Source organism: Cynocephalus volans, chromosome 6 (genome assembly GCF_027409185.1).
Source record: "Cynocephalus volans isolate mCynVol1 chromosome 6, mCynVol1.pri, whole genome shotgun sequence".
Lineage (NCBI taxonomy): Eukaryota > Metazoa > Chordata > Mammalia > Dermoptera > Cynocephalidae > Cynocephalus > Cynocephalus volans.
The window spans coordinates 119397218-119422213 of record NC_084465.1 but is presented as its reverse complement, the minus strand read 5'-3'; the positions used below and the strand labels follow the sequence as shown (position 1 = coordinate 119422213).

The following is a 24996-nucleotide window of genomic DNA, read 5'->3' as shown; positions in this document are numbered from 1 at the left end:
TTTGGGGCCTGTGCAGAGCTGTGACGCAAGGTAGACACCTGAGGTCAGAGAGCAGAGCTTTGAGCGGAGGGTGTCATTTATGTGTCTTTTGAATATCACTGACTACATTTCAAAGAGACGATATTAGCTCATATTTGGCTTTTTTGTGTTATCTGTGCCTCTTTCCCTCTCCATTATGGATAATTGAGATTTTAATATACAGTAGTGACATTCTAGCAGATGAAGGAAGGGGGCAGTCCCTGAGGGCAATCTGAACTTCTGCTTAGTATATTTATTCTTGCTGTTTTCCTTCCTCCTCATTTGTAATTCAGGAGGCTCTCTGAGAAGAGAGAGACAGCAAAGCTTCTTAGATGGATCGAAGGACCACGAGCTGGGATACCAGGTTCTATGAAAAGGTCTGCTATTGAATTTGCTCTGCTACCTATTGGCAAATCACTTGATCGCACTGTGCTTTAGTTTTTTCCTGTGCTTGCTAAATGTAAATAACATGTATTAGAGTATTTTGTGATTATTATAGGGTATTTTAAACATGTGGGTGATTTATTTTTCCAGGCAGGCTGCTCAGGTATAAAGCAAAATCTGCCTCTTTGAGATGCTAGGCTTTGTGGCAGTCAATTGACCCCAAATCCTTTAGCCTATAGCAGCCATCTACTTGCTTCTTGTTCATCTGACACATTTTGCAGTCTCTGAGCTGTAGCTCAGCAGGCGTACTTTTCAGTTGGGGCATACCTTTTTGTCTCCTTTGTCTTCAGATATGAAATATGCCATTTTACGCACTACTGCTGCTTTCACCCTCCTCCCCCATTTTAAAAAGATGAAGGCTTTCCTTTGGGACAGAGCTGCTTTATCTGTGACACCAATCCCAAGAGACGGAAAGGAGGTGACATAGTAAACAAATATTTGCACTTACTACTATAGCTCCTTTTTGATGATTTGAGCCAGGACCACTGGAGGTTTGAACTAGATTTAGCAAGGCACAGGCTCTCTGGGGTGTTAGCAGGAAGCTGTCAGGGAGTATACTGGAAAGAGAGAGCACAAAGTACACCCTTAACCCATGCTCCACCCTTTTTTTTATTTTTATTTTTTTGGTTACGGCCTATGTTACATTAGGTAATAAACTATTCCTGTATGTTAAAGTTGCCAAGCTGAGAGTCTTAAGCTAATAAAAGTGTTTGTGTAAGGAACGATTTTGTACATCTGTGGGCCAACATCCCACTGTTTCATTAATGAAAATCTCTGAAGTGCAATATGGAATTAACCAAAATATTTCTTTTGTTTTGAACTAAAATAAAATGTATTTAACATTATTTCTGGTGCAGTTAAATTAAAGGCATTTTCCAAACAAACCTAGGAGAGCATTATTAAAGTAAGAGGGCCCATGAAATATTTTACTCCTTAGTTGTAGCTTGGGCAGCAGCAGGAAGAACTTCAGACACAGGAACACAGCGTAACCCTCCAGTTTCGAAAGGCTGTCGCTAGGTCTCCTCTTGCTATAAATGTTCAAAGAAACATCTGGGTAAATACGGCTTCCAGATCAGTTCGCTTTAAGCGTGTTGGGTCCAACTTCCTTGTGTTCAAGGAAACAAGGCAGCCAGTGACTCTCATTTGGGGTCTTCATTCTTGGGCAGGGTCAGCAATATCTTGAAACACTTGGAGGTGCCCCAGCTGCAGTAACCTCCAACGAAGGCAGAGCGTTCACTGTTAGAAGCACATAACGACTTGTCAGGCTTGGGGAACAGGGCTGGAGGGGCGGGGTAGCGGTGGAGGGGAGGTATCCCCTTCTCCTAGATTGTCGTCTGCTTTGCACCTCCTGCGAAGCAGGGTGGAGGCCCCTGGGGTGGTCTGGCTCGTCGGCTCTAAATGTAAATTGGAAACTACGCACTGAACCAGTAACAAGAACTGGCAGCGTTCGTCTCTGGGAAGGACTTTGGGTACGAGTATTCAGACGTACGAAAGGGATGAGACGCCCCCTCCTCATCCCTGGGTCAACCTGCGCGCCCAGGTTGAAAGTCCCCCCGGGGGCTGGGATGAGGGGTCCAGAGGCAACAACTAAGGCGAGGAAAGACCAGAGGGCGGGGAGGTTTCAGTTATCGCCTTCGGAAGTGACTTCCCCGGCCCAGAAAAATTAACACCACCTCCGCCATTACTCGGGGCCGCGGCAGAGCGGGTGAGACAGGGCGCACGCCAGGAGCATGCGCGCTCCGTGGGTCCCGCCTCCCGACCAGCACGCTCACTGGGTGGCGGGAGCGCGCCCCGGAGAGAACGCGCCCGCCCGCTTGTGCGTGCTCCGGGTGGAAACTGGCGCCCGCGGCGGCGGCGTTCCGCGCGCGAGAGGAAAGGGGGAGGTGACGGCGCTGTGCTTGGCCGCCCCTCTCCGCCCCCCGCGTCGGCCCTGACGGGGCTGGACCGGCTAGTTGGGTGCGATGGCTCGAGCCCGGATGGCGGCGGCGGTGGCCGGGGGTGGCGGCGCCTCCTCCTCCTCGCCCCGGCGCCGGCGGTGATCGGCGCGAGCGGCCGCGGCCCCCGATGAGACTGCTGGCGGGCTGGCTGTGCCTGGGCCTGGCGTCCGCGTGGCTGGCGCGGAGGATGTGGACGCTGCGGAGCCCGCTCGCCCGCTCTCTGTACGTGGACATGACGAGCGGCCCCGGCGGGCCGGTGGCGGCCGCGGGCGGCAGGAAGGAGAACCACCAGGTACCGGCCGGGCGGGCGCCGGGGCGGGGGCGTGGCGGCCCGGCCTTCCCGCCCTCGGCCCGGCTATTGTGCGGGCGGCTGGCGACTGGCGGCCCGGCCCCGGCCCCTCAGAAAGTTTTCCCCGCGTCCTGCCTGCGGGGCACTGGCCCCGCGACTCTCGGGCCCGGCCCCGCGGCGTCTTTTGTTCCCCGGCGCGGGCGGGGCGCGGCCCCTCCTTCCCTCCCCGGCTGCGAGCCCGGGCGCCCGGAGCTCTGCATTGTTCCCGGGTCCCCGGCGGCGGGGCGGGAGCCCGGCACCCGCGTCCGCTGCCCGCGGCGAACAGAGAACTTCGGGGCGGCGCGGGCCAAAGCGCCCAGCCGGCCCCGGGCCCGGAGGAGGAAGAGACCCGACCGATCCCGTGAGAAACAGAAGGAAAGGCGGTCCTTCTTTTGTCGAGTCGAATCCCTGAACATACAAAGGGTCATAAAGAAATGTACCCGTGCTTCGTGAGCCGTTTAACTCTCCGGCCTTCCTCTGGTGGCATTTTCCCTAACCGCCTGAAAGATATGCTTGACAGGTCCTCGCTCCGGTCCTTCCGAACCTCCCTCCTAACTGAGAGACGTGTCCTTTACACTTCGGTTTACTTAGCTGACCGGAAAGATTGTGATAAGCAGGAAGGTGATGCAAGCTTTTTACAGGAAGGGTTTTTAAAACAACCTGCATGCGTGCATTCTTTTAAGAGTTGTGGGTGTGGATCAGGTATGCGACGTGACCGGTTCAGTAGTCTTTTCATTGCCTCACTTTTGTGCCTCTTAAAGAAGTATGGGCATATCAGCTGTGGGATTGAGAGTGAGATGGTGCATGTTTGACCTTAATGTAGTTTGCGGTTAACGTGACGTTCCTTGAAAAAAGGCTCTTGAACTCTGCCAGTGTTGGCTTACTAGAGCTGGCATTTATAGTACATTTTGCCTTTCCAGGTTAGTAACTGATCATTCCACATCATCTTGTGTCTCATCATTTTCATAGGTTTCTCATTTTCCTTTGTGGCTTTTCTTATTATGCTAGGTGTTCACAGAACTTACACCCAGGTCGATCTCATGTGTTTTAACGAAGGCAAAGAATTATCTAAGGAGGTTAAGGAACTCATTTAGAAAAGTAACATTTAGTTTTTGTTTTGGCTCTGTTTCTATTTTTAAAAGAGTCCTACATTTTAGTAAAAACTTAAAAAAAAATCCTTCAGCGATTGCAATTTGTTATGTGATCACTCCTGAGATACTGTTAGGATAGTCCATAAATTTAGAACATAAATTGTCAAACCACATTTATTGCTATGGATCTTATATAGAGGAACAACCCTAAAGTACTATTGTGTTCACTGAACAGTTATAAGAATGTCACATATCCATATAGAACATGGGTAATGGGTAGAGCAATGAATTAGACATGTCATTTTTAACAAGCTGTTGATAGAAATAAGGCCCTGGATAGGAAAAAAAGAGGCTTGTTTCCATGGACGTGGCATTATGGTTGAGTGTCTTCGTTGCCGGTGTTTATGATAACACTTGTGATTACTTCTACTGCAGCAACTTGATATGTTTTTAGTGCTCACAAAAGAATTGCACTTATTTTAAAACTTGAAAAACTGTTTAAAAGCGTGATTTTTATAGAGGGTAGGTAGAATTATAACTGTAGACATATCCTCAGAATATCTTGCAACAGAGGGTATTTTCTAATTGTGAACCTTTTAAAAGCTGAATCTGTCAAATTCTAACGAAAACTAATACTGATTGCAGATACCTCGTTTACTTTGTTATGTTTCTGAGATACTCAAGAGTGTGTGTGTTAACTAGTTGCACTAACAGTTTGGCAGATAATTTCTCCAGGGTGAAGACTAATTTGGTGCTTTCTGAATATATAGGGGGGAATCAACTCTTTTCCTTAGAATAATGAATCCAGACATTATTTTGAAATGAATACATTCACATTATAAAAACAATTGTCCATGAGTAAAGATTAAAATGAACAAAAGAAAAATGTGTATTGAAACCACCATGAGATAAAGTGAAATAGGAGACTGACCTTTCTCCATTGTGGCTGAGTTGATGATTTGTTATCCAAATTATATTCCAGGATTCTGGGTTTGCCTTATTACTTTGTTGCTTGTGAAATAACTTTAATGATTTTACCCCTTCCAATTAATACTTTTATACAAGGTCTTCTGGTGTTCATTTGGGTGTGTGGGTTCCATAGCCAGCCACATCTGGTTCTTTTGGAGTTGCATGAAAGTAGAGTTATGGATTTGATTGAACCATACTTAGCACAAGTTTTCCTTCTGGTTATTTTGTTAAGGAATTATGATGGATGATTCTATGGTTAAGAGAGATCTTGGGCAATGTTTATTCATTAAAAATTGCCATTTAGTTAGTATAGCCCGGAGATGCAAAGCTCCTTTGGGCTAAAGCAGCTCTAAAACTATAGTAGCAGTGCCATTTTAATAACTTGGTTCCACGTGCTAGCTTCAAAACTGGGATTATATGTCACTTTGGCCAAGCAAGAAGCAAAGCCTTCTCTCAGAGCAGAGACATGGCCTGCAGGCCAAATTGGTCTCACTTTTTATGCAGCCTGAGAATTGAGAATAGTTTTATATTTTTGGATGGTTACCAAGGAAAAAATCAAAATATTTTGTAATATGTGAAAATTTCATATATGAAATTCAAATTTCAGTGTTTACAGGTAGAGTTTTGTTGAAACAGAACCACCACATTTGTTTACCCATCTTCCATGGGTGGGTGTTTCCAGGCTACAGCAGCAGAGTTGAGTAGTTGTAACTATATGGCCTGTAAGCCTAAAATATTCACTATCTAGCCCTTTACAGGAAAAAAAAAGTTTTTCCAATAGAAAATTCCCAGCCTCCTTAATCATCATCATATTCTTAATCACAGGTCACAGGGTAGGTAGATTGACTCACTGGGGAGAAACTAGTAGATGTTACTTTTCAATCTTGGCAGACTCAGGACTTAAAAAGAAAACAACGACAAAAAGTTGGATCTCGTCTTTTTGATGCATTGCACCTAGGGCTTAAAGTTAACGCAACTGTTATGAAGCTATTGCAACTTGAAAGGACCCTTATGCCCCACTAACTAGGTTCTTGGTAATAACTGTCATTCGACATCTTCTCAATTGATGGAGAGAAAAAATTGTTATAGAACTCTCTGGAACCAAACCATGACAATTTCTCCAGTTGACAGACTGCAAGGTTTTTTAAAAGCGCAGTTTATATTCAATATCTGGAATTACTAAGGTGTAACTTAAAATTGCAAGTATGTATGTATCTATGACCTTTTTTTATCTTTATATAAGCTCAGAACTGTGCTGTGCCACAAGCGATGATGGATTCAAAATAGAATTGGAATCATTTTTTTTTCCAAATGAAAGAATACTTGGATGTCACAGCCAGTGTCATTATGAAAGGACAGATTTGGTTTTCTGTCTTGTTCCCCCTCATTTACCTTGTGGAGGCTGACCTAAGTCAGGTGTGAGTTAAAAGTGCTTGAGGGCACTCAGCCAGCTAGCCAGAGGGACAACTGATGGATTGGTGTCCTCCTTGGAACTGCCTTGGAGAGTCTGGAGGCCTTTGCTAGCCGAATATCAAAGACACTTTGGAAGGAGTTTCTTTCCTCCTAACAACCTGCGTTGAAACCCTAAACAAGTGTTTGCTTCACTTTCACAGAACACTCTTTCTTCTGCTTGATATATCAGGAGTCTTTACGTCCCCCTTTGAAGGTGCCCTAGAAGACCCTAATAACTTCCAGTAAAAAGGCTATGATGTTTAGACTCTCTGAAGTTTTGTTAAAATCTTAGGATTTTAAAATACTGAGTATTTGAAATGAGGATTGCCAGTAATTTATTTGTTAAATCAAAGCCAAAGCAATATATTCTAATCTGTATAGATCATTCCCCCTCCCCGCCATGGGTGTGAGGGTGCCTCTGACTGCACATTGAAATCTCACCTAAAGAGGTTATTGGGTTGGGTTTGTAGCATTCATAGAAAAATGGTGAATGATTTGAATATTTACTCCTGTGCTATGCTTAGATGTAAGAAGGTGTCAGTGGTGAAATGTCTGGACTGATTGGATTGCACTGAAGAATCTTAGAATGCGACTTTTGAATCCTTAACTGTCAAGGTCAATGTGGACGGATTTGGTCTGACCACTCCCTGCAGTAGAAAAGACTCAGTGTTCATGGACCCTGAGCACTGGAGCCGTTCTGATTGTTTTTGGTGGCACTGAATGCCTCTGGTCTTTGGTTACCCATTTCTTCTGAGATTGGATGGGTGCCCAGACCTATAAGTGTGGTTTTTGGGCATTCCCTTGAACTGTACTCCTCTGACCAGCCTTTCTCTTGGACAGGAAGGGGAAGGAAATACGAACAGTTATTGGGCTGTGTTGTGTGACAGGCACTTTACATAAATTATTCCCCCTTGCTCCTCATAACATCTCTCTGAGGTAGGTGGTCCCATCGCCACTTTACAGACAGCAGATTGAGGCTAAGAGAGATGAGACTTGCCCAAGAGCACAGAATTAATAGATGGCAAAGTTGGATTTTGAACACAGCTTTTCTGGTTTCAAGGCCTAGGCTTATTCCACTGCTTCATGATACCCCTCCTAGTAAACCTGGTGTTGTCTCTGGGGTGGTGAAAGTAGGCTTGCCTTCTTCATAGGAAACCGCCTTCACTGTAGTGGGACTCTGTGTAGACATTGAAGTTAGGTAGCTGTATGCAAAACCCTAGTTGAAGACTTTGCAGTTTGTGAGTTAGAAGAGAATGGAACAACTGCTTGAAGTCTTTGTGCATTCTTTTTGTGAAGCTTAAAGTTGAAAAAAAATTCTTACCTGTCGTGTCTTTTTTTCTGACGCCAACTGGTTTTCCAATTTTCTGTTACCAACTGGGTGTTCAACAATTTAGTCCTAGGGCCGAGCCCATGGCGCACTCGGTAGAGTGCTGCGCTGGGAGCGCGGCGACGCTCCCGCCGCGGGTTCGGATCCTATATAGGAATGACCAGTGCACTCACTGGCTGAGTGCCGGTCACGAAAAAATGACAAAAAAAAAAAAAAAAAACAATTTAGTCCTATACTGATACTAACTACTTGGAGTTAGGGTCAGACTCTGCAGGATTAAGTCCCTCAAGACTGCCCTCATTTCAGAGGCAGGCTGCAAGTCACGGGTCCCCAGGCTGCCAGTGCTTCTATCCAACTTGGCTACAGATCGGGGGTTCCCACAATCCTTCCCCATCAGGTTCCATAATTTGCTAGGATGACTCACAACTTAGGAAGACACTTTACTTACATTTATTGGTTTATTATGAAGGATACAACTCAGGAACAGCCAAATGGAAGAGATGCATAGGGCAAGGTATGGGAGGGTAGAGGTGGGGCAGAGCCTCTATTTCCTCTCTGGTGAGCCACCCTTCCAGCATATCAATGTATTTAGCAACCCAGAAGCTGCCAGAACCCCATAGTTTAGGGCTGTTTATGGAGGTTTCATTATGTAGCATGATTGATGAAATCATTGGCTGTTGGTGATTAAACTCAGTCTTCGGCCCCTTTCCCATCCTTGGAGGTTGGGTGGTGGGGCTGAAGTTTCCAACCCTCTAATCATGGCGTGGTCCTCATCCTGAAGCCATCTAGGTCTACTACTCCCCTTCCAGGAGTCATCTCATTAACATATAGATATACTTCTATTACTCTGGAGATTCCCCCGGGTTTTAGGAGCTCTGTACCAGGAACTTGGACAAAGACAAAATATTTACTTTTTATTATACATTATCTGAAATCTGTAAGTTGTTGTTTTTTTGTTTCTGTTTGTTTTTAACTTTCTAATTCTACTATTGTGCTCAAATTTTTTGTATTTTGGAAGAAAAGACTGCTATATGGTATGCCTGTCCTTGTGTTCCTCGGGTCTGCCTTTGATTTCGTAGCTTGTGCACCTTGTGTTGCAACCCTCTGTTATTCCCAGAAACTCCAAAAAATAATTTCAGAAAAACTTTTAACTGTATTCCTTAGTCTGGTAAGCAAATATAATTTTATAGGGAAATTGCATTTCTACTTTGAAGGAGGGAATCATCAACCAAGGTTATATAAATATTAGGAGAAGTTCATAGGCTTAATGAAGGTGTTTTTAAGACATGTGACCTAATATTTTATTACCTTAACTAGCTGGTGCTATACTGTCAAACACATTCAGAATTCCTGTTGTCCATCTGATTTGGCTGATTATTAGTATCTTTGCAGTCTTGTTGAAATTAGGGAGCATATTGCTAACTGTAATTTTTAGAAGATGTTATGTTTAGTTATCACATCCTGCTTTATACTTGGCATCAGCAGATGACTGAGTGGAATAATTCTGGTTTGATTAGGGTTTGTTATTTAAAAGATTTCCTTGGTTATTTAGACAGAACAAAATTTGAATGAGCTTTTTTTTTTTATTGGTTGTGCATATTCATGGGGTACAATGCTGACTGTCACCACTCGTGCCCAAGATGTGATGGCCAGATAAAAACTATGGAACGCTTCACGAATTTGCGTGTCATCCTTGTGCAGGGGCCATGCTAATCTTCTTTGTATCGTTCCAATTTTGGTATATGTGCTGCTGAAGCCAGCACTGAGTGAGCTTTAAAGGCAGATGCTAATAAGGTGCTTTTTCAGACACTGTTGTCTCCAGCTGAGGAGTCCAGCCCCACTGTAGAGCTGATGGAGTCCTTCCAACGTGGAAATTTAACAAGCACAGTCCTTTGTTCATGCCTGTGTACCTTTGTCTCTAGTCTTTGAGGAGCATGCATTCAAAGAACTCACCTGCTTGAAAGTGCCCAGGAGCCTACACACAGGCCACCAGCTCTGTGAGCTCAGTACAGCTTTTCATTTAAGCTGGGTTGTCTGAAAAGAGGTAACTCCAGGGGAGCTGCCAAGTGGGCTGCAGGGGCTCCATCGTTGATTTTCTCTCTAGTTGGCATTTTGCCTTAAGGGCAAGATGACTGCTTATTTAAGACTCTGAAGGTCCCCATCAAGATCATAGTCCCATTACTTGTTTCTCCTGGTTTCTGATTTTATTTTCCCCTCTGGAATGGAAGTTCTCTGAGGCCAGTGAGGCCATCTTTTAATTAAATCAGCCAAAGTGCCTAAACCACAGTTAAGCTGGGTTAGTTAGGAAACACTACTGGCGAGTCAGAACAATGGAATTTTATGGGTAAACCTGTTGCAGGAAGTTAGGGACAAGAGCAGGATGGGGAAACCTGGTTATTTGCAAATGGGATAACCTGTATAGCCGGTTTCCTGAGGACATAGGCATGCACAGCCACAGAAAATAAAGATAGAGAGCTTCGCCCCCACAACGGGTACCGTTGGGTTGGACCAATGAACTCCCATCAGCTAAGGTGCCAATTAACAGAGACTACCAATGACTAAACAACACGAAACCAGCTGGGAGGACTTAATCCCCGCTCCCCCGCCCCCCGCGAATGTAATCATTGGTGCTCTTGAGCCATTCTCTCTTGCTGGAGCCCCCTCCATCCTCTGGTGGGCTGTGCTCTCTCTTTCTAAGTAAAACTGCTCCTTGTATTTTGCCTGGAACTCTTGAGCTATGCTATCGCTTGAGCCTGCTCCGTCCTCTCTGGAGTGTACTTTCTCTTTTACTAAATAAACTGCTCTTTGTTTTTCACCTCTGGTGTGTCTCATTCCAATTCTTTGTTTGAGACACCAAGAACCTGGACTTAGCTGGCAAAATCTGCAAATTCCCTCGGTTTCCCGTAACAAACCCGTGAAGGGGATCTCAAGTGGTGGCAATTTTGTCCCCCAGGGGACATTTGCGGTTGTCAGTTAGGGTAGTGCTACTGGCATCTGATGGGTAAAGGCTAGGGAGGCAGGTAAACAACCTACAATGCACAGGATAGCCCCCATAACAAAGGATTATTTGGCCCCAAATACCAGTAGTGCCAAGGTTGAGAAATGCTGGCCTATAGGAATCTATTACTATCTAGATCACATTATCTTTTCTCTAAACACATCCAGTCCAGTCTGATTGGCAGAATAGTCCTGCTTTCTTTTCTCAAGCAGGCAAACTGAGTAGGGTTAAGAGAAACTTCTTTGAAAGAAACTCTTACAAAACAACATGTACCCGGAACAGGAGCTTGAATCAGCGGGTGCTGCTCAGGGACCTCTGGCTTCCCATTTGAGGCCATAAATGAAATGCAAAGTGCGTGACCAGGTGCCTGGCATATGGTAGGTGCTCACTCAGTGTCTTTCTTCATTGCTTGCTTGCTTGGGGTAATGCAATTTTGTGGTGGGTGGGTACCTTTAACCACTGTTTGCAGAATTGGGTTTAAGCAAGACCTTGCAGAAACCTTGGAGTTTGAGAAATTGACAGAAACCCGGTGGCAGCTGTCTCTGTGGTTATTCTTATGTTCCCTCCAGCATTTTGTTAGAAACTCCAGATTCTATCTTGTTGGACTGCCTGTGATTCTTAACAGTAATTCGTTTGATGAACATTTATGGTTCAACTGTCTCTGTGCCAGTTGCTGATGTCAGTCATTGTCCCTACCTTTATGAGGCTCTTGGTTTGCCTGGTAAGATAGACACTAAACATGCAATTGTGCAGTTATTCAATTCAGAACTCGTAAATGTTACCTAGGACACATGGGATGTATGAGAGGGTGTTAGAACAAGGGGACCTAACCTAGTCTGGAAATTCAAGGGAAACACACCTGAGGAATATTTAGGCTGAGGTTGAATTAACCAGGTAAAGAGGGAGAGCTGGGGTGGTGGGAAATGTAGGGGACAGAGCAAATACCACGTGAGAAAGTCATGGGAAAGGAGCCTTACAGAAAAAGAAAGAAGGGTAGAGCACTGTGACATAGTGTGAGGCACCAGATGTCATGGGTTGGTAGGGAATGTCACAAGGTGAGGCCATGGACACAGAACGGATAAAAATGGGATAGGGCCTTATAAGCCATATTGAGCATTTTGGATATTATTCTAAGATTCCCGTGAAGCAGGGTAGTGACATAATCAGATTTGCATTTTAAAATTTACATTTTAAAAGAGGTTTGCTAGTTACCTATGCTTTCAAACCACTTTTAATTTCTGGAATATCGAACTGCCACTGCCACTTCAATGTATTTTAAAAAAATTTTTAAATTTATTTTTATTGAAGCATAATTGATGATCCTGGGGCACAACGTTGACTACCATCACCCGTGCACAATGTGTGCTGATCAAATCAACATCATTAGCATGTTCATCATTACAAATCATAATTACTCTTTGTGCCCTTTAGCCAGTATTCACAGAGTTGCGCAACCGTTACCACTATGTAATTTTGGAACATTTCATTACCCCAAGAATAAACCCCATACCTGTTAACAGTGACTCCCCATTGTTCCCTCCCTCCAGTCCCTGTCAACCACAGTCTACTTTCTGTCTCTGGATTTGCATATTCTAGACATTAAATATAAGTGGAATTAAACACTATGCGGCCATTTGTGACTGGCTTATTTCACTTAGCATAATGTTGTCAAGGTTCATCCATGGTGGAGCATGAATCAGTACTTCATCCCTTCTTGTGGCTGAGTGCTACTCTGTTGTATGGGTTTACAACATCTTGTTTATCCATCAGTTGATGGATGTTTGAGTTGTTTCCACATTTTGGCAATTATGTATAATGCTTCTGTGGAGTTGACATTTATGCACATAGTCAGGAAGGACATAGATTTCAACCTCTATCTTTAAAGAGGAGAGCTTCACTTTTTATTCTGTAGCACATTATGTTCAATAGGCAGTTTCTTTTCTGAAAGATTTATGTGGCAGTAAAGGTTTAACCACATGTGTTAATGTTGACGAATTGAGAGGAATGCTATTAAAAACCTGGTTTTCCTCTTGGCACTTGAAAGCTATATTTGCCATTAATGGTACCAGTTCTTGCTTAGTTCTGGAAGTCAGAGTCCATTGTTGTTTAGATGTCCATTTGCAAATGGATGCCAAGGAATTCTTAGCTCCTCTGTTTTACTTGAATGACTTCTTGTCTATGTTAATAGTATGTACCTGATTACCTATTATCACGGTGGTGGCTTTCACCTTGATTAGTCACTTCAGAGAATAAAAAATAAAAGTCAGAGTGGCCTCAGTATTACAGAGTTCAGAATGTGCACCAGGAGGTCACGAGTATAATAAAAAATGTCTTACAACCTTGCACTGGGGCATAACTTCAGGCACAGTAAGTATTAAGAATTAGTCAATGATTAAGCAAGAGCATTTTCAGACCAATAAAAAAAGTGTAGGCAGTGAATGTAAGAAGCTTTATAGCTTGTCATATATGTAGGGTAGGAAAAATAAAAGTAGTTTTACATAAAACCCAAGCAGTTTTGATAACAGTGGTTAAATGGCAAATTAGCACAAATCAGTCAACAACTGGAAAGGTTTGGTTTATCCAATTTAGGGTACAGGGTTTGTAAAATGATTAATCTTTGAAATTTAATGTACCTGTTTGCTTGTGTGTTGGTTTATAACTGGTTCCTTTTAATGTTAGTGTCAGGAATGTTACCTAAGATTTTATTCAACATTTAGCAAGCTTAAGATGACTGTAAAATTGGTCCACCAGTTGTCCAAGCAGTTACCAGACACCTACTACTGATAAATGGTCATATTTGTCAGGGGGAAGCAACTCTTACTGGGAAAAATTGGTTGTTTCATAGTAGATGATAGTAACTGGTCTACTCTACAGTTTCATCACTGTGCTTAATGGGCTTTCTCTTATTTATTAGTCCATGTTAGAGGAATCTCATTGCTATTATTATTATTGTAAGATTCTCACTGTGCACTTTGTACTATATCGAGGACTTGCCTACATTATCTTCAATCCTCATAGTACCCTATCAGGACAGATTAATACCAGTGATGTTTTTAGTCTACAGATGAGTAAACAGAGGCTGAGATTAAGTGACTTACTTGTCTGAGTTCACATAGCAATAGCAAGCCAGGACTTGATTGTAGGGCTGACTCTAAAGCTGATGAACAGTCTACTTCCCCACTTCTCTGGTACACTAATTCTAAGTGAAATATTTATTGTGGAAGATTAAAATTTAATCTGTAGTTGAACTTCTTGAATTTTGTTCTAAAAAATACATGGTGGTTGGAGCTCATTTGTCAAAATCTGGTTCTTAGCATGTTATTACTTTTTCGTCTCATTGGTTGCAGTATGACCTGAAGTAACTTCTTAATCTTTCTTGAGCACATTTTGTACCTGTCTGTAAGAATATCTTATGACCTGTTTGTAAGGCACATCTTAAGATTTCTAAAGGTCTCTTCTATATAGACTACAAGAAGAAAGGCAACTTAATCTGGTCACTGGAGTGTTAAATTCTGCTACTTACTCTCCCATTGATTTGTTTGGTGGTTTTGATTTGAGTCATTTGATCATGTGACTGTTTTATCTAAAAACAAGGTTAATAATGCTAGCTATTTGCCTTCTGAGTCAGAGAATCTGGCTGCATGATCTGGTTCTGCCACCTGCTAAGCTTCCTGACTTAAAAGCCTCTTCACCCTTCCCTCACCCTCTTTACCTACCTTGAGAGTTGTGAGAATTAGTTGACAAGTCATGTCTGAAGAAGTATTTTATACTTTATAAGTCATAAGAGTATAAGAGATGAAGATTATTCATAAAGTACCATCAAATTATATATTTGGAAATCTTAGGTTTGATAAGTCTTCTGTTTCTGTTTTTGGATTTTTTTTAGGTGACACATCAGTTGTGCGTTTTAATTTTTGTTTTCTTTTTCTTTTTTTTTTTAGTGGTATGTGTGCAACAGAGAGAAATTATGCGAATCACTCCAGGCTGTCTTTGTTCAGAGTTATCTTGATCAAGGAACACAGATCTTCTTAAACAACAGCATTGAGAAATCGGGCTGGCTATTTATTCAATTATATCATTCTTTTGTGTCATCTGTTTTTAGCCTGTTTATGTCTAGAACATCTATCAATGGGTAAGTGAATCTTGGACTTTTTTTTCCCCCCCTTTCTCTTTAGGCTTATAAAAGGAAAAATGAAAAAGAAAAGTTACCTTGTTCAAGATATTGAGCATCTCAGCTATAGCACTTCTACTAGTCAAAATGCTTGGCAGTAGGTCCAGTGTTCCAGCTTTCTGCAGATAACACTTTTTAAATTCATAACTTGACAAATAGCCTCATTAATCTGTATTTCTATGGTGGGAGTTACTTAGGGAAATGCTTCTCAGCTTTGATGTACACAGGAATTATCTGGGGATCTTGTTAAAATGCAGATTATGAGTCAGTAGGTCTGGGGCTGGGCATGAGATTCTGCATTTTTAACAAGCTCCCAGGTAATGCCAATGATGTTGGATGCTGCTGGCTGTGGACCACAGAGTAGCAAGACACTTGGAACCAAGCCCTTAGGCTGAAGAGTAAGATCTTTGCCTTAGACATACTTCCAGGAACAAGTATTTTGGGGGGATCTAATTAACCAACTTGACAGTGGGTAATGGCTTGTTTGAAATGAAAAGTACTGGATCTGTTCTTAGGTAATTTCCATGCTCACCAGAATTTTATAAACTTATGAAATTCTCTGTCCCCAGAGTGGTTCTTTCATATAAATCGATAGAAAAAACTGCAGGAATTTTTTTTATTTTTTCTTGGCCAACATTTCAAACATCCCCACGGCCCTAGAATCCAGAAAGCCAAAGGGAAAAGCACCAGCGCTCTATGTTTAGAAAGCCTTGTTGGACCACTAAAGCCACTGGTTGGGCCCACTTTTCTCTTTCCCTTGAAGTTTGGAGCCAGTTTCTTCTGAATGTCTGGATCCCCAGTCTATCATCTGGTCCATAAATATGTTGTCAGGCACCACAAGCCATTTCTCAAGATTTCTTGCTTGGTTTTTTCCATTGTTGATGTGAAATTGCCTTACATTTGCCTCAGCAAACAGTTGTTATTTTTATATTGGTAGCCGACTTTATATAACTCGATCTGACATTTTGTTCCTAAAAGTGGTTTACTAAATTTCTATTCTATACCATGTATTCATTCTTTGGAAATCAGATGAATCACTGTAGCAGAGATTCTTATCTTTTCTGGGGTCCTGTACCTCTATGAAAGTGATTAAAGGTAGGAATCCTTCCTTCAAAAAGTATTTACATTCAGCATTTTGCATATAATTTGGGGGGTTCCCCCTTCCTGTACCCTGGTTAAAATTCCCTGCTCTGGCATTTCAGTTTGATCACAGAGGCAATGGAATTACTAAACCCCTTTGGCTTCCCTTGTCTATAACTCTTCTGCTTTTTTCTTTTGATACCCCCCTACCCCCAGTCCCTCTTGCCCTGATTGTGTCTGATTCTCAGCTGAAAATTTAATTTTGAGCTCATTGGTACTTTTCATCCATGGCAATGGTAGATTATTACTGCAAGTGGCTGCCTCTTGCAGAAATAGTTGTTGCTATGGTACCTTCTTGAATTAACTTAAGATACTTCTCAGACTTCCTTTAGGTTGGAAAGGAGAAGGCCAGGTAAGGAAAGACTTGATATTGTTTTCAGAGTTTATTTTATAAGGAAGAGGCACACCTCCTTTATAGACTAATCTAGAGAAAACTTAGATTGTGGCCAAAGAAAGGATGGTTATTAAGCACTACAGTTAAAGACAAGTTAGAGAGCTGTATCCCTCCATGGTATGTGTTTACCAGAAACCTTGTATTGGGCTAGGTCATTGTCTTGGTATTTTAGGTGGGACATCTCTTTGTTGTGTGAGACTGCCCCATACAATGCAAGAAGTCTAACTTTTCTGGCTTTGCCTATTAAAGGACAGTAGCACCCCCAAGTCTTGTAGCTACTTGCAACTCTCTTACCTACTCCCAGTGTCCTCTGGAGGCCAAAACCAGTCCTGGTTGAGAAACACTGGGCTTGATAGATTTTGATTTATTTTTTTGACAGTTTTAATCTTTTTGTGGAGTCTTTGTTGCTAATGTTCTTTAGAAATAAGACAGTGCTTCCGCCCTCTCTCTGGTGCCTTTGAAGTGTAGATCAGTCAGATGACCTTGTGAGCTCTGACCCCAGATAACCTCTAGCTCTAGAATTTTACGATAAGCATGTCAAGGCTCCTCATGTCCCAAAGAGATGGCTTGGGAAGCATGTTATTTTATAGCTGGGAAAGTTTAAGCAAAATATCTATTTTGTGGCTTGCTTTTGTCCTGTGGCAAGTCAGCACCACCATTTGAAACATGCCTCCCTCAGCCATGCTGCCTGTAGCCTCTTCCTGCTCAGGCCCTGGTTCCTGTGTGAAGTTTTGTACAGCTCTTTCAACAAGTTCAGTCCCTTTTCTTAGATTTACTTGTTTTTCCACTACAAGATACGAACAATTGAGGATTAAAAGCAACTTGTCTTTTATAAAATATGGTTTTCTTTGGTAAGCAGTTTAGTGGGCAGATCATGTCTGGTGGTCTCTGGGGTCTTCCTCCTTCCCACACCCCAATTTTTTAGTATTTTTCTGGGGCAAAAGACTTACTGTAAATGTTATATTGAATTTGGTTAAACTCTCCTGTGGGAGACACTGCTTTGGGAGCAATTCCCAGTGTTCTCCTTACTTTCAAGTATAAAGCCTTTTCCTCCTTTAGAAAAAAAACTCTTCTATGGCCTTAATGGGAAAAGGGAAGGGGAAGTTCGTTACATGAATTCATTATTTTTATTTTTTCCTGAAACTGGCCTTACTGCGAGCACTGTGTTGCACACATCTTTCCAGTCACTATATAGCAGACATATTGTACCTTATGATTATTTCCAAAAAGTTGGCAGTACAGTACACATTTCCCTTCCACTTCCTAGATCATTAGTTTTTAAACTGTGTTCTAGGATCTGAGGAGGAAGTTCCTAGGAGCTGCTTCAGGCTGAAAAGAAAGGCCTAGGAGTGGGCTGGCAGCAGCTTCAGGGCTCTCAGCCTCGGTCCAACAGCAGCAGCTGTCTTAACATTTTATGTTGTCCATGAGTTCCAGTTTACTTAAAGAAAGGGTTCTGCTGCTTAAAGGAAGTTTGAGAATTCTTGCCGTAGACAAAGTCGGATTTTTTTTTTTTTATTTTTTATTTTTTGGGTGGTTGCCAGTATAGAGATTGAACCCTGGGCAAATTAGGGTTTGAGAGTCAGGAAACAAGTTCTAAATAGAGAGTGCATTTTATTTCCCGAGGTGATGCTTCCGTGAGACTGGGTTTGAACTATAGCTGCTTTTCTGAGCGTTCTCTTTGATTTCCATTTTAACTCCTCTCAGTCTCTTTTTTCAAAGACATTAATGTGGTTTTGCATGTTTTTTTGGTAGGACCTTTAGAAGTAACAGGACCCAGCCAATTGTAAAACATAAACTGACACAAGTATGAATCTACTTCTTTAATGCAAATTAACTGATATCACAAGCACCTCTCTTTTCCTCTTTTCTCTAAAAATCTTAAAAATCTTACACTAAAGCTGTTTTTTCTCACCATTGTTTAGTTTGGTATTCTAAATGGCTTTTTTCCCTATTTGATTTCTCTGCCTAGTGTTACTGCCTAGTTTCTGATTCGGTTAGCCTGTCATCTTTTTAAACTGATAAGTGTGTTTTCTATTGCTTCTTCCACCTTTGCTTCTTATTTTGAGTTAAATTCTTCACATTCATCTTTTAATTTTTTATTAGCTTCTTCTTCCTTTCCCTTCTCCTCTCATCCTTTTCCTCTTTCACCTTTTATTTCTCTCCTTCCCCTATGCCTTTTGGTTTTTTTTTTTTGGTCTTTTTTCGTGACCGGCACTCAGCCAGTGAGTGCACCGGCCATTCCTATATGGGATCCGAACCCGCGGCGGGAGCGTTGCCGCGCTCCCAGCGCCGCACTCTCCCGAGTGCGCCACGGGCTCGGCCCCCCCTATGCCTTTTGGGGTATTACTTGCAAGTCTAAAGACAAATGATGATATCTGGAGGTATTTTCTTATTTTAAACTTTGCTTTTTAATCACAGAAGTCATATAAAAGATAATATGTATTTTAATCATATAATAAAAATTTTATAAGTTTACAAATGTGTTGGTGCTGAGTTACTACATTCACTTTGTGTGTGTATGGGGGTTACTTACTTTGCATAGATTCTTCCATTTTTGTTCTTTTTATTTTCAGGTTGCTAGGAAGAGGCTCAATGTTTGTGTTTTCACCAGATCAGTTTCAGAGACTGCTTAAAATTAATCCAGACTGGAAAACCCATAGACTTCTTGATTTAGGTGCTGGAGATGGAGAAGTCACAAAAATCATGAGCCCTCATTTTGAAGAAATCTATGCCACTGAGCTTTCTGAAACTATGATATGGCAGCTTCAGAAGAAGAAATACAGGTATAATTTTTAGACGTGATTTATGGTATATGTCTTAGTTTTAGATGTATTTCGTCTTGAAAATATATTATTTAAAGGATATGAATCAGAAACGATTTTCCATGATTTGAAATTTAAAAAAAATCTTTCCATACACAACTAAAAGGGAACTTAGAAAGAAATAATCTTTCCATGGCAGTATTTTTCTGGAGCAGAGGAGAGGTAGGACAATGGCTAGTTGGAAACAACTTGGAAAAGGCAGATCAGGTGTAGGGACTTGTTCCCCAATCAGAATCTGCCGTTGTGCAGTTCAGGGTCATTAAGTACATTCACATTGTTGCACAACCGTCACCACCACCCATCTCCAGAACTTTATCATCTTCCCCAACGGGAGCTCTGTACCCATTAAACAATAACTCCCCATTCTTTCCTCCTTCCAGCCCCCGACAACCCCCACTCTACTTTCTGTCTTTTGACTAGTGAATTTGTCCACTCTAGGTACTGCATATAAGAGGAATCATACATTTGTCATTTGTGACTGGTTTATTTCACTTATCATAATGTCTTCAAGGTTTATCTATGTTGTAGCCTCTGTCAAAATTTCCTTTAAGGCTAAATAATATTCCATTGTATGCATATTGTTTATCCATTCATTTTGTTTACCTATTCATCTGTTGCTGGGCATTTGGGTTGCTTTTACTGTCTGGCTCTTGTGCTAATGTGAATAATGCTGCTGTGAACCTGGGTGTACAACTAACTGTTTGAGCCCCTGCTTTCACTTCCTTTGAGTATATACTCAGAAGTCGACTTGCTTCCACTTGTAACTGCTTACAATGGTAAGTCTATGTTTAATTTTTTGAGGAACTGCCATACCTTTTCTGTAGCAGCTGTACCATTTTACATTCCTACCAGCAGTGTACAAGGGTCCAATTTCTCCATGTCCTTGACAATTCTTGCTATTTTCTCTTTTGTTTTGTTGTGCTTTTTAATACTAGCCATCAGTATAATGGGTGCGAAGTGTCGATTCTTGGTTTTAAGACCATCTGAAAGACTTAGGGAGAAGGGTGTTCTTATTCAGTACGGATTCTGTTTCTTGGGATGTTCCTGTATATTGGCTGAGTACAGAATGGGCAAAGTGGAGCTGGGGCTGGAGCCCACCTTCCTCTCTACGATATTTTGGAAGCCTGGCTTAGCCTTAGAGAGAAAGGAGCAAGAATTGTGTAGTCACTCACTTTCCTATCCGCATGTTTCTGCTTTTATAGACTAACCATAGGGACAAAGCATCAGCCAGCTTTTGGAATGGGACTGGGTTGAACATTTACAAAATGTGGAAATTTTTAGCCTGGAGAAGGAAAGACCAACTCTAGAGGGTTGGAAGGGAAGATTACTGTAAACAGGTAGTCAGTGGGATTTTATGTGGAAGGAAGGAGTAGGTAGACAGTCTCTGATATAATCAGGAACAGCTAAGCACAGAAGCTGGAGCCTTGTAAGTCCTTATCCCTGTCAGTGTTTAAATAGCTATTAGGGATGTTATAGGAGGAGACTTACATAGGTGTGAGTTTGAACTAAGTCGTTTGTAAGGTCCCCCCCCTTAGCTCCAGCACGCTGTCTCAGATTAGGTCATGGTGAGTCTGTATGGTGATAATTGAAATGTATTCTTTCAGTTAGAAATTTTCACCATTTCAAAACTTGGAGTGCTTTGACCTTTGTTATGGCAGTAGCTTAAGTCATGCTAAATTCCTAATCTGACCCCTGCCCCCATCTTAAAAAAAAACAAAAATACTCCCAGTGCTTTGAAATGGGCCAGGGGAGGAAGGTGTTGGAACCTTGTCTTCAGATGATTGACAGTCATCCTTCCCTTTCCTTGCTTTGACTCTTAAGTGCCTAAATGGAATTTTCAGTGAAACATCAGATATTTGAATTAGTAATTCAATATATCTAGAGTTTACATGGTATGTAACCTAGTAAACATACCCACTAAAAAATATTTGGTTTAATTTTTTCCCTAATATATAGCACATATGCCCATCTGCAACGTAGATGGGAAATTCATACCGGTTGACACTACTTCTGTAATGTTATCAGTGTGAAGTAAAGGCGTTTTACAAAAGTGGGAAATTTTGTGACCATTTGAGCAGTTTGAGGTTTTAATGAAGAAGTAGTATCTTACTATCTAAGTTTAGGGCTCTCCCAACCTGTGATGGTAAGGCAGAATTTTAGCTTAATTTCACATTTTCATTTGGGTTTTTTTTTGAGATGTAGCTATTTTTTGTTTCTCTTCAGTATCTGGTCCCATGAAAAATAGACTTTTTAATAAAGGTCTGGATGGCATTTTTGAAATAGATCTATAAGTAGGAATTGGCCGGTTTTTCCTCTGTTTTGTCAAGATGCCGTTGTTTATGCCAGAAAACCCTACTGTAAAATTTAAGGATGTGGCTTTGATTTTTAGAACAAAACAGTAACTATACATTGTTGATATTTTGTTTTTTATTTAGGATTTATCAAAATACTGATTGCTTTGTCATTCTCTAAGGAAAAATGCATTTTAAATCCTCCTGGAAGGAAAACTATTACTTGTGATAATGATCCCTTGAAAAGATACCCTGCTTCTAGGGTTAGAAATGCTGTTTTAGAAAAGCCATAGACAATAGGAAGGTATTATACAATTAAGTCTTGATTGTGTGCAATTATGAACAATTCCACAATTCAAATGTCAATAAATTAAAAAACTATTCTCCTCTGGCAGGAAAAAACTTTGGTGGCATGTTTACTTCCCTCAATGTGCTTTACCAGAAGGTAATGTTAGGATGAGTTCGCATGGTGTGAGTGGTGGTTAGTAGATGGTGGAGGCATGAAGCTGAGTGGTCATGGGGGTGAGTTTGGAATTAACTCCTCATGGATGATTCACATGCGGTAATCAGAAAGGAATTGTATGATCTTTAACGTGAATTTGAAAGATGTTAACTTTAATCACTTATCCGTGTATGTTTGGGATCTTTCTCAAAAAGAAAATATTGTAGGTAAGAATTGTATTTCTCATGAAGTAAGGATGAAGTTGAGCTTCTATAGGTGTAGATTTAACTGTGCCAGCATTAAAGTTATAATTTTCTATTATGAGCATATATTTTTCTCTCAGAGTGATCAACGTGGACACTACCTATCTGCAACTAGTTTTGAGGTGGACTTAGTGAGATTATTTTAGATTAAAACAAGCTGATTTTGTTTGGCTTCTGCTTCATTGCAGATAGACCTAAGAATTTTTTGTTTTGTTTTTTTAAATCAAGTATGTAATTTGTTTTTTGCAACTTATGATTTTAAATTGGCTGTTTGGCTAAGGCATTAATATACAAAGTCTTTTCTTTTTAATTGTTCATTCAGATTTTAAAATGGGAATTGAATTTTTTATCCTGAAAGTAGAATCTTCTCAGCGATGTTTTGAAACTTCTTTAAAATGAGCTAAATCCAGTTTCTAAAATCATGATTGCAGTTGATTTCAGTACAGCAAAGTGATTTTTGAAACCCTAGTGCCCTACAGTACTTATTTCAAGCAATGTTTAGTGTAATAAAACCACCTGTACAATAAAGGAATCTAACTAGTCCCTTCAAATTTGTTAGAGTGTTGTTTGAAGGAGGCTTTAGTTTACTAAAATATAGGTTGAAAAGAAGGTGCAGCTGAATGGTGTGTGTTCCTTTTTCTTGTACTAAGCATATATAAAATATTATTATGCTAATGAGTTTTCCAAAACAGCCCTCATAATACTTTCAGAATTTTCTAAGATATCTCTACTGTATCTGTTCAGCATAATTAAAAACCTGTTCATCAAAGATTCTTTTTTGTTTCCTTTTCCACTTGTATCCGTCATAACTTTTCTCACGTACCATATTCTCAATGGTATAACCAAGCAGGAGTAAGTAATTAATAGAATTGCTTTAATGGTGTGGCTAACAAAGATTCTTGATATAAAACCTCCCCCTTTCTGTAGATAAAAACATTATAAAGGACTAAAAATGTTTTTGTGTGTGTGTGTAAGAGAGAGAGAGATTGACGGTTGAGAGTGGTTTTTTAACCATGCTCTTTATTTACAGTTTTAATAGGATGTCCTGTGCTTTATCTTTTTCTGTATAGTCATTCAGATGTGAAGGTTCAAGAGTATGAAATAATCTCTCTCTCCTGGGAACAGGAATATGTGCTCAAAAGGTCATAGGTTACAAATGGAAATTATTTTATACCACCGCTAGCCATTCTTAAGAATGGAGGGGACGCTAGGAATAGAACACATGAGTAGATGATGATTAAATTCCAATCAGTTTTTAAAAGCAGAACTCTTTTTTCATTAACCAGTGTTCAAGAATTTGATGTCTTAGTTTCATGACCATTTTTGTCACCTTGTGTCTTCATGCTTATTAAGCATATGGTTAGTTCTCGTAAAGGAAATTTTGTTTGTTCTGAGATTTGGAAATAGATGAAATGCTAAATTTAAAGAAATATGGTTGTTGTTTTTCTCTTCTCTGACCATTTTATTGCTGCAAGTATAATAAAGTGAAGATTTTGAATTTACTTTGATTTAGGAGACAAAGTTAGAGCTTTTACTGACATCTCACTTATTTTTAAAAGTGTATTTAATGGGGGGCTATCTTAATCCAGTTTTTTCTGATTTTTCCAGAGTGCTTGGTATAAATGAATGGCAGAATACAGGGTTCCAGTATGATGTCATCAGCTGCTTGAATTTGCTGGACCGCTGTGATCAGCCCCTGACTTTGTTAAAAGATATCAGAAGTGTCTTGGAGCCAACTAGAGGCAGGGTTATCCTTGCCCTGGTCCTGCCTTTTCATCCCTATGTGGAAAACGGTAAGGGTGGTCAGGCCAATTCTTACCCTGGATTACTCTTTATTGGTATTTGTGACGTTGTGCTGTGTACAATTAAACATTGTCTAGTATTTCTTAGAATAGCCTGTAATTTAAAATAAAACTGTTAACCCATGTAAAATATCCCCTTGGTTAATAATGTTCATCTTAATGTGAATTAATGTACAAACTAGTCCTGTTTGCATTGGAAATGATTAATAGTCAGCTGGCCTGCCTTCTTGAGACTGAAAGCCTAAAATGCATCTATATTCTCTGGTTTTAGATGGAGCTTGAACCATTTATTTATTAGCTTATAAACTGAGTCCAGCAGTGAATGATGCTTTTTAATCTGCTCGTATATACTTGCTGAATGTCATGGCTGCTTTGTTTTGCATTTTGCATTTCTTATCCCAAACTCTAAAAATGATAAAAGTGGTTGTTTTTCTCTTTTGAAGACCATTTGTTTTCTAGCATGTATCATTTCTTTGTGTAATGTTTTATTTATTTATTTATTTATTTAATTGCATGGTCTTGCTCTTCAGCAATATTGAATGAAGAATATATTAGAAGAAATGGCTTGATTTCATATCACTTCATATTACCATGACTTCTGGCACTTTATATGACTTAATGTGACGCTAATTCATACTTTCAGCTTATGTGGTTTATTTTTCAGGTCATCTTGAAGGTTATGACTTTAAGTCTCTCTTTTGCATTTTCGTAAGCTAATGGACATTAATATAAAGATTATTTATTATATAAGTAATACATGTTAATATTTAAAAATCTTTAGTTTTTCTCTTTTGTTGCCTAGATGGCCTTGGCTTCAAAAACTCTAAGAGCTTGCAGGCATTTAAAGAAATTTATTACTATTTTGCAAGTGTCACAGTTATTAAATATCATGAAAATCTAAGTCTTAGGGGATAATGCTCATGTTTCTTAGAACCACGGAGTCTCTATGGATTTGTGTTACCACTTGCTCCTCAATTTCTCCTTGTCTTTATTTTTTTCCCGCAGGTTTTAGTCCCTTCAGATTTAATGCTTGTCTTAACATTTACCAAATGGTTTTACATTTGTGTGGTGGTGGGGAGAATGGGGAATTCTTTAGACATGAGAGGG

General features: G+C 40.7%; 1 protein-coding gene and 1 non-coding gene across 3 annotated transcripts in view; one reads left to right on the top strand and one right to left on the bottom strand.

Moving 5' to 3' along the window:
• The first annotated feature begins 2302 nt into the window (after positions 1–2302).
• METTL9 (methyltransferase 9, His-X-His N1(pi)-histidine) overlaps positions 2303–24996 on the top strand; it is a 39695-nt gene continuing 17001 nt past the window's right edge. Inside the window, exons 1-4 of one of the 2 annotated variants that reach the window (XM_063100313.1) lie at positions 2303–2691; positions 14506–14696; positions 18843–19052; positions 23696–23880. In XM_063100313.1, the coding sequence (XP_062956383.1) occupies positions 2527–2691; positions 14506–14696; positions 18843–19052; positions 23696–23880 (751 nt within the window). In that variant the 5' untranslated portion in view covers positions 2303–2526. The remainder of the gene's footprint in view (positions 2692–14505; positions 14697–18842; positions 19053–23695; positions 23881–24996) is intronic. The other variant, XM_063100312.1, reaches the window with a different exon arrangement.
• LOC134381346 (U6 spliceosomal RNA) lies at positions 9223–9329 on the bottom strand. Its single transcript, XR_010023946.1, has one exon. It is a non-coding gene; the product is annotated as a U6 spliceosomal RNA (small nuclear RNA).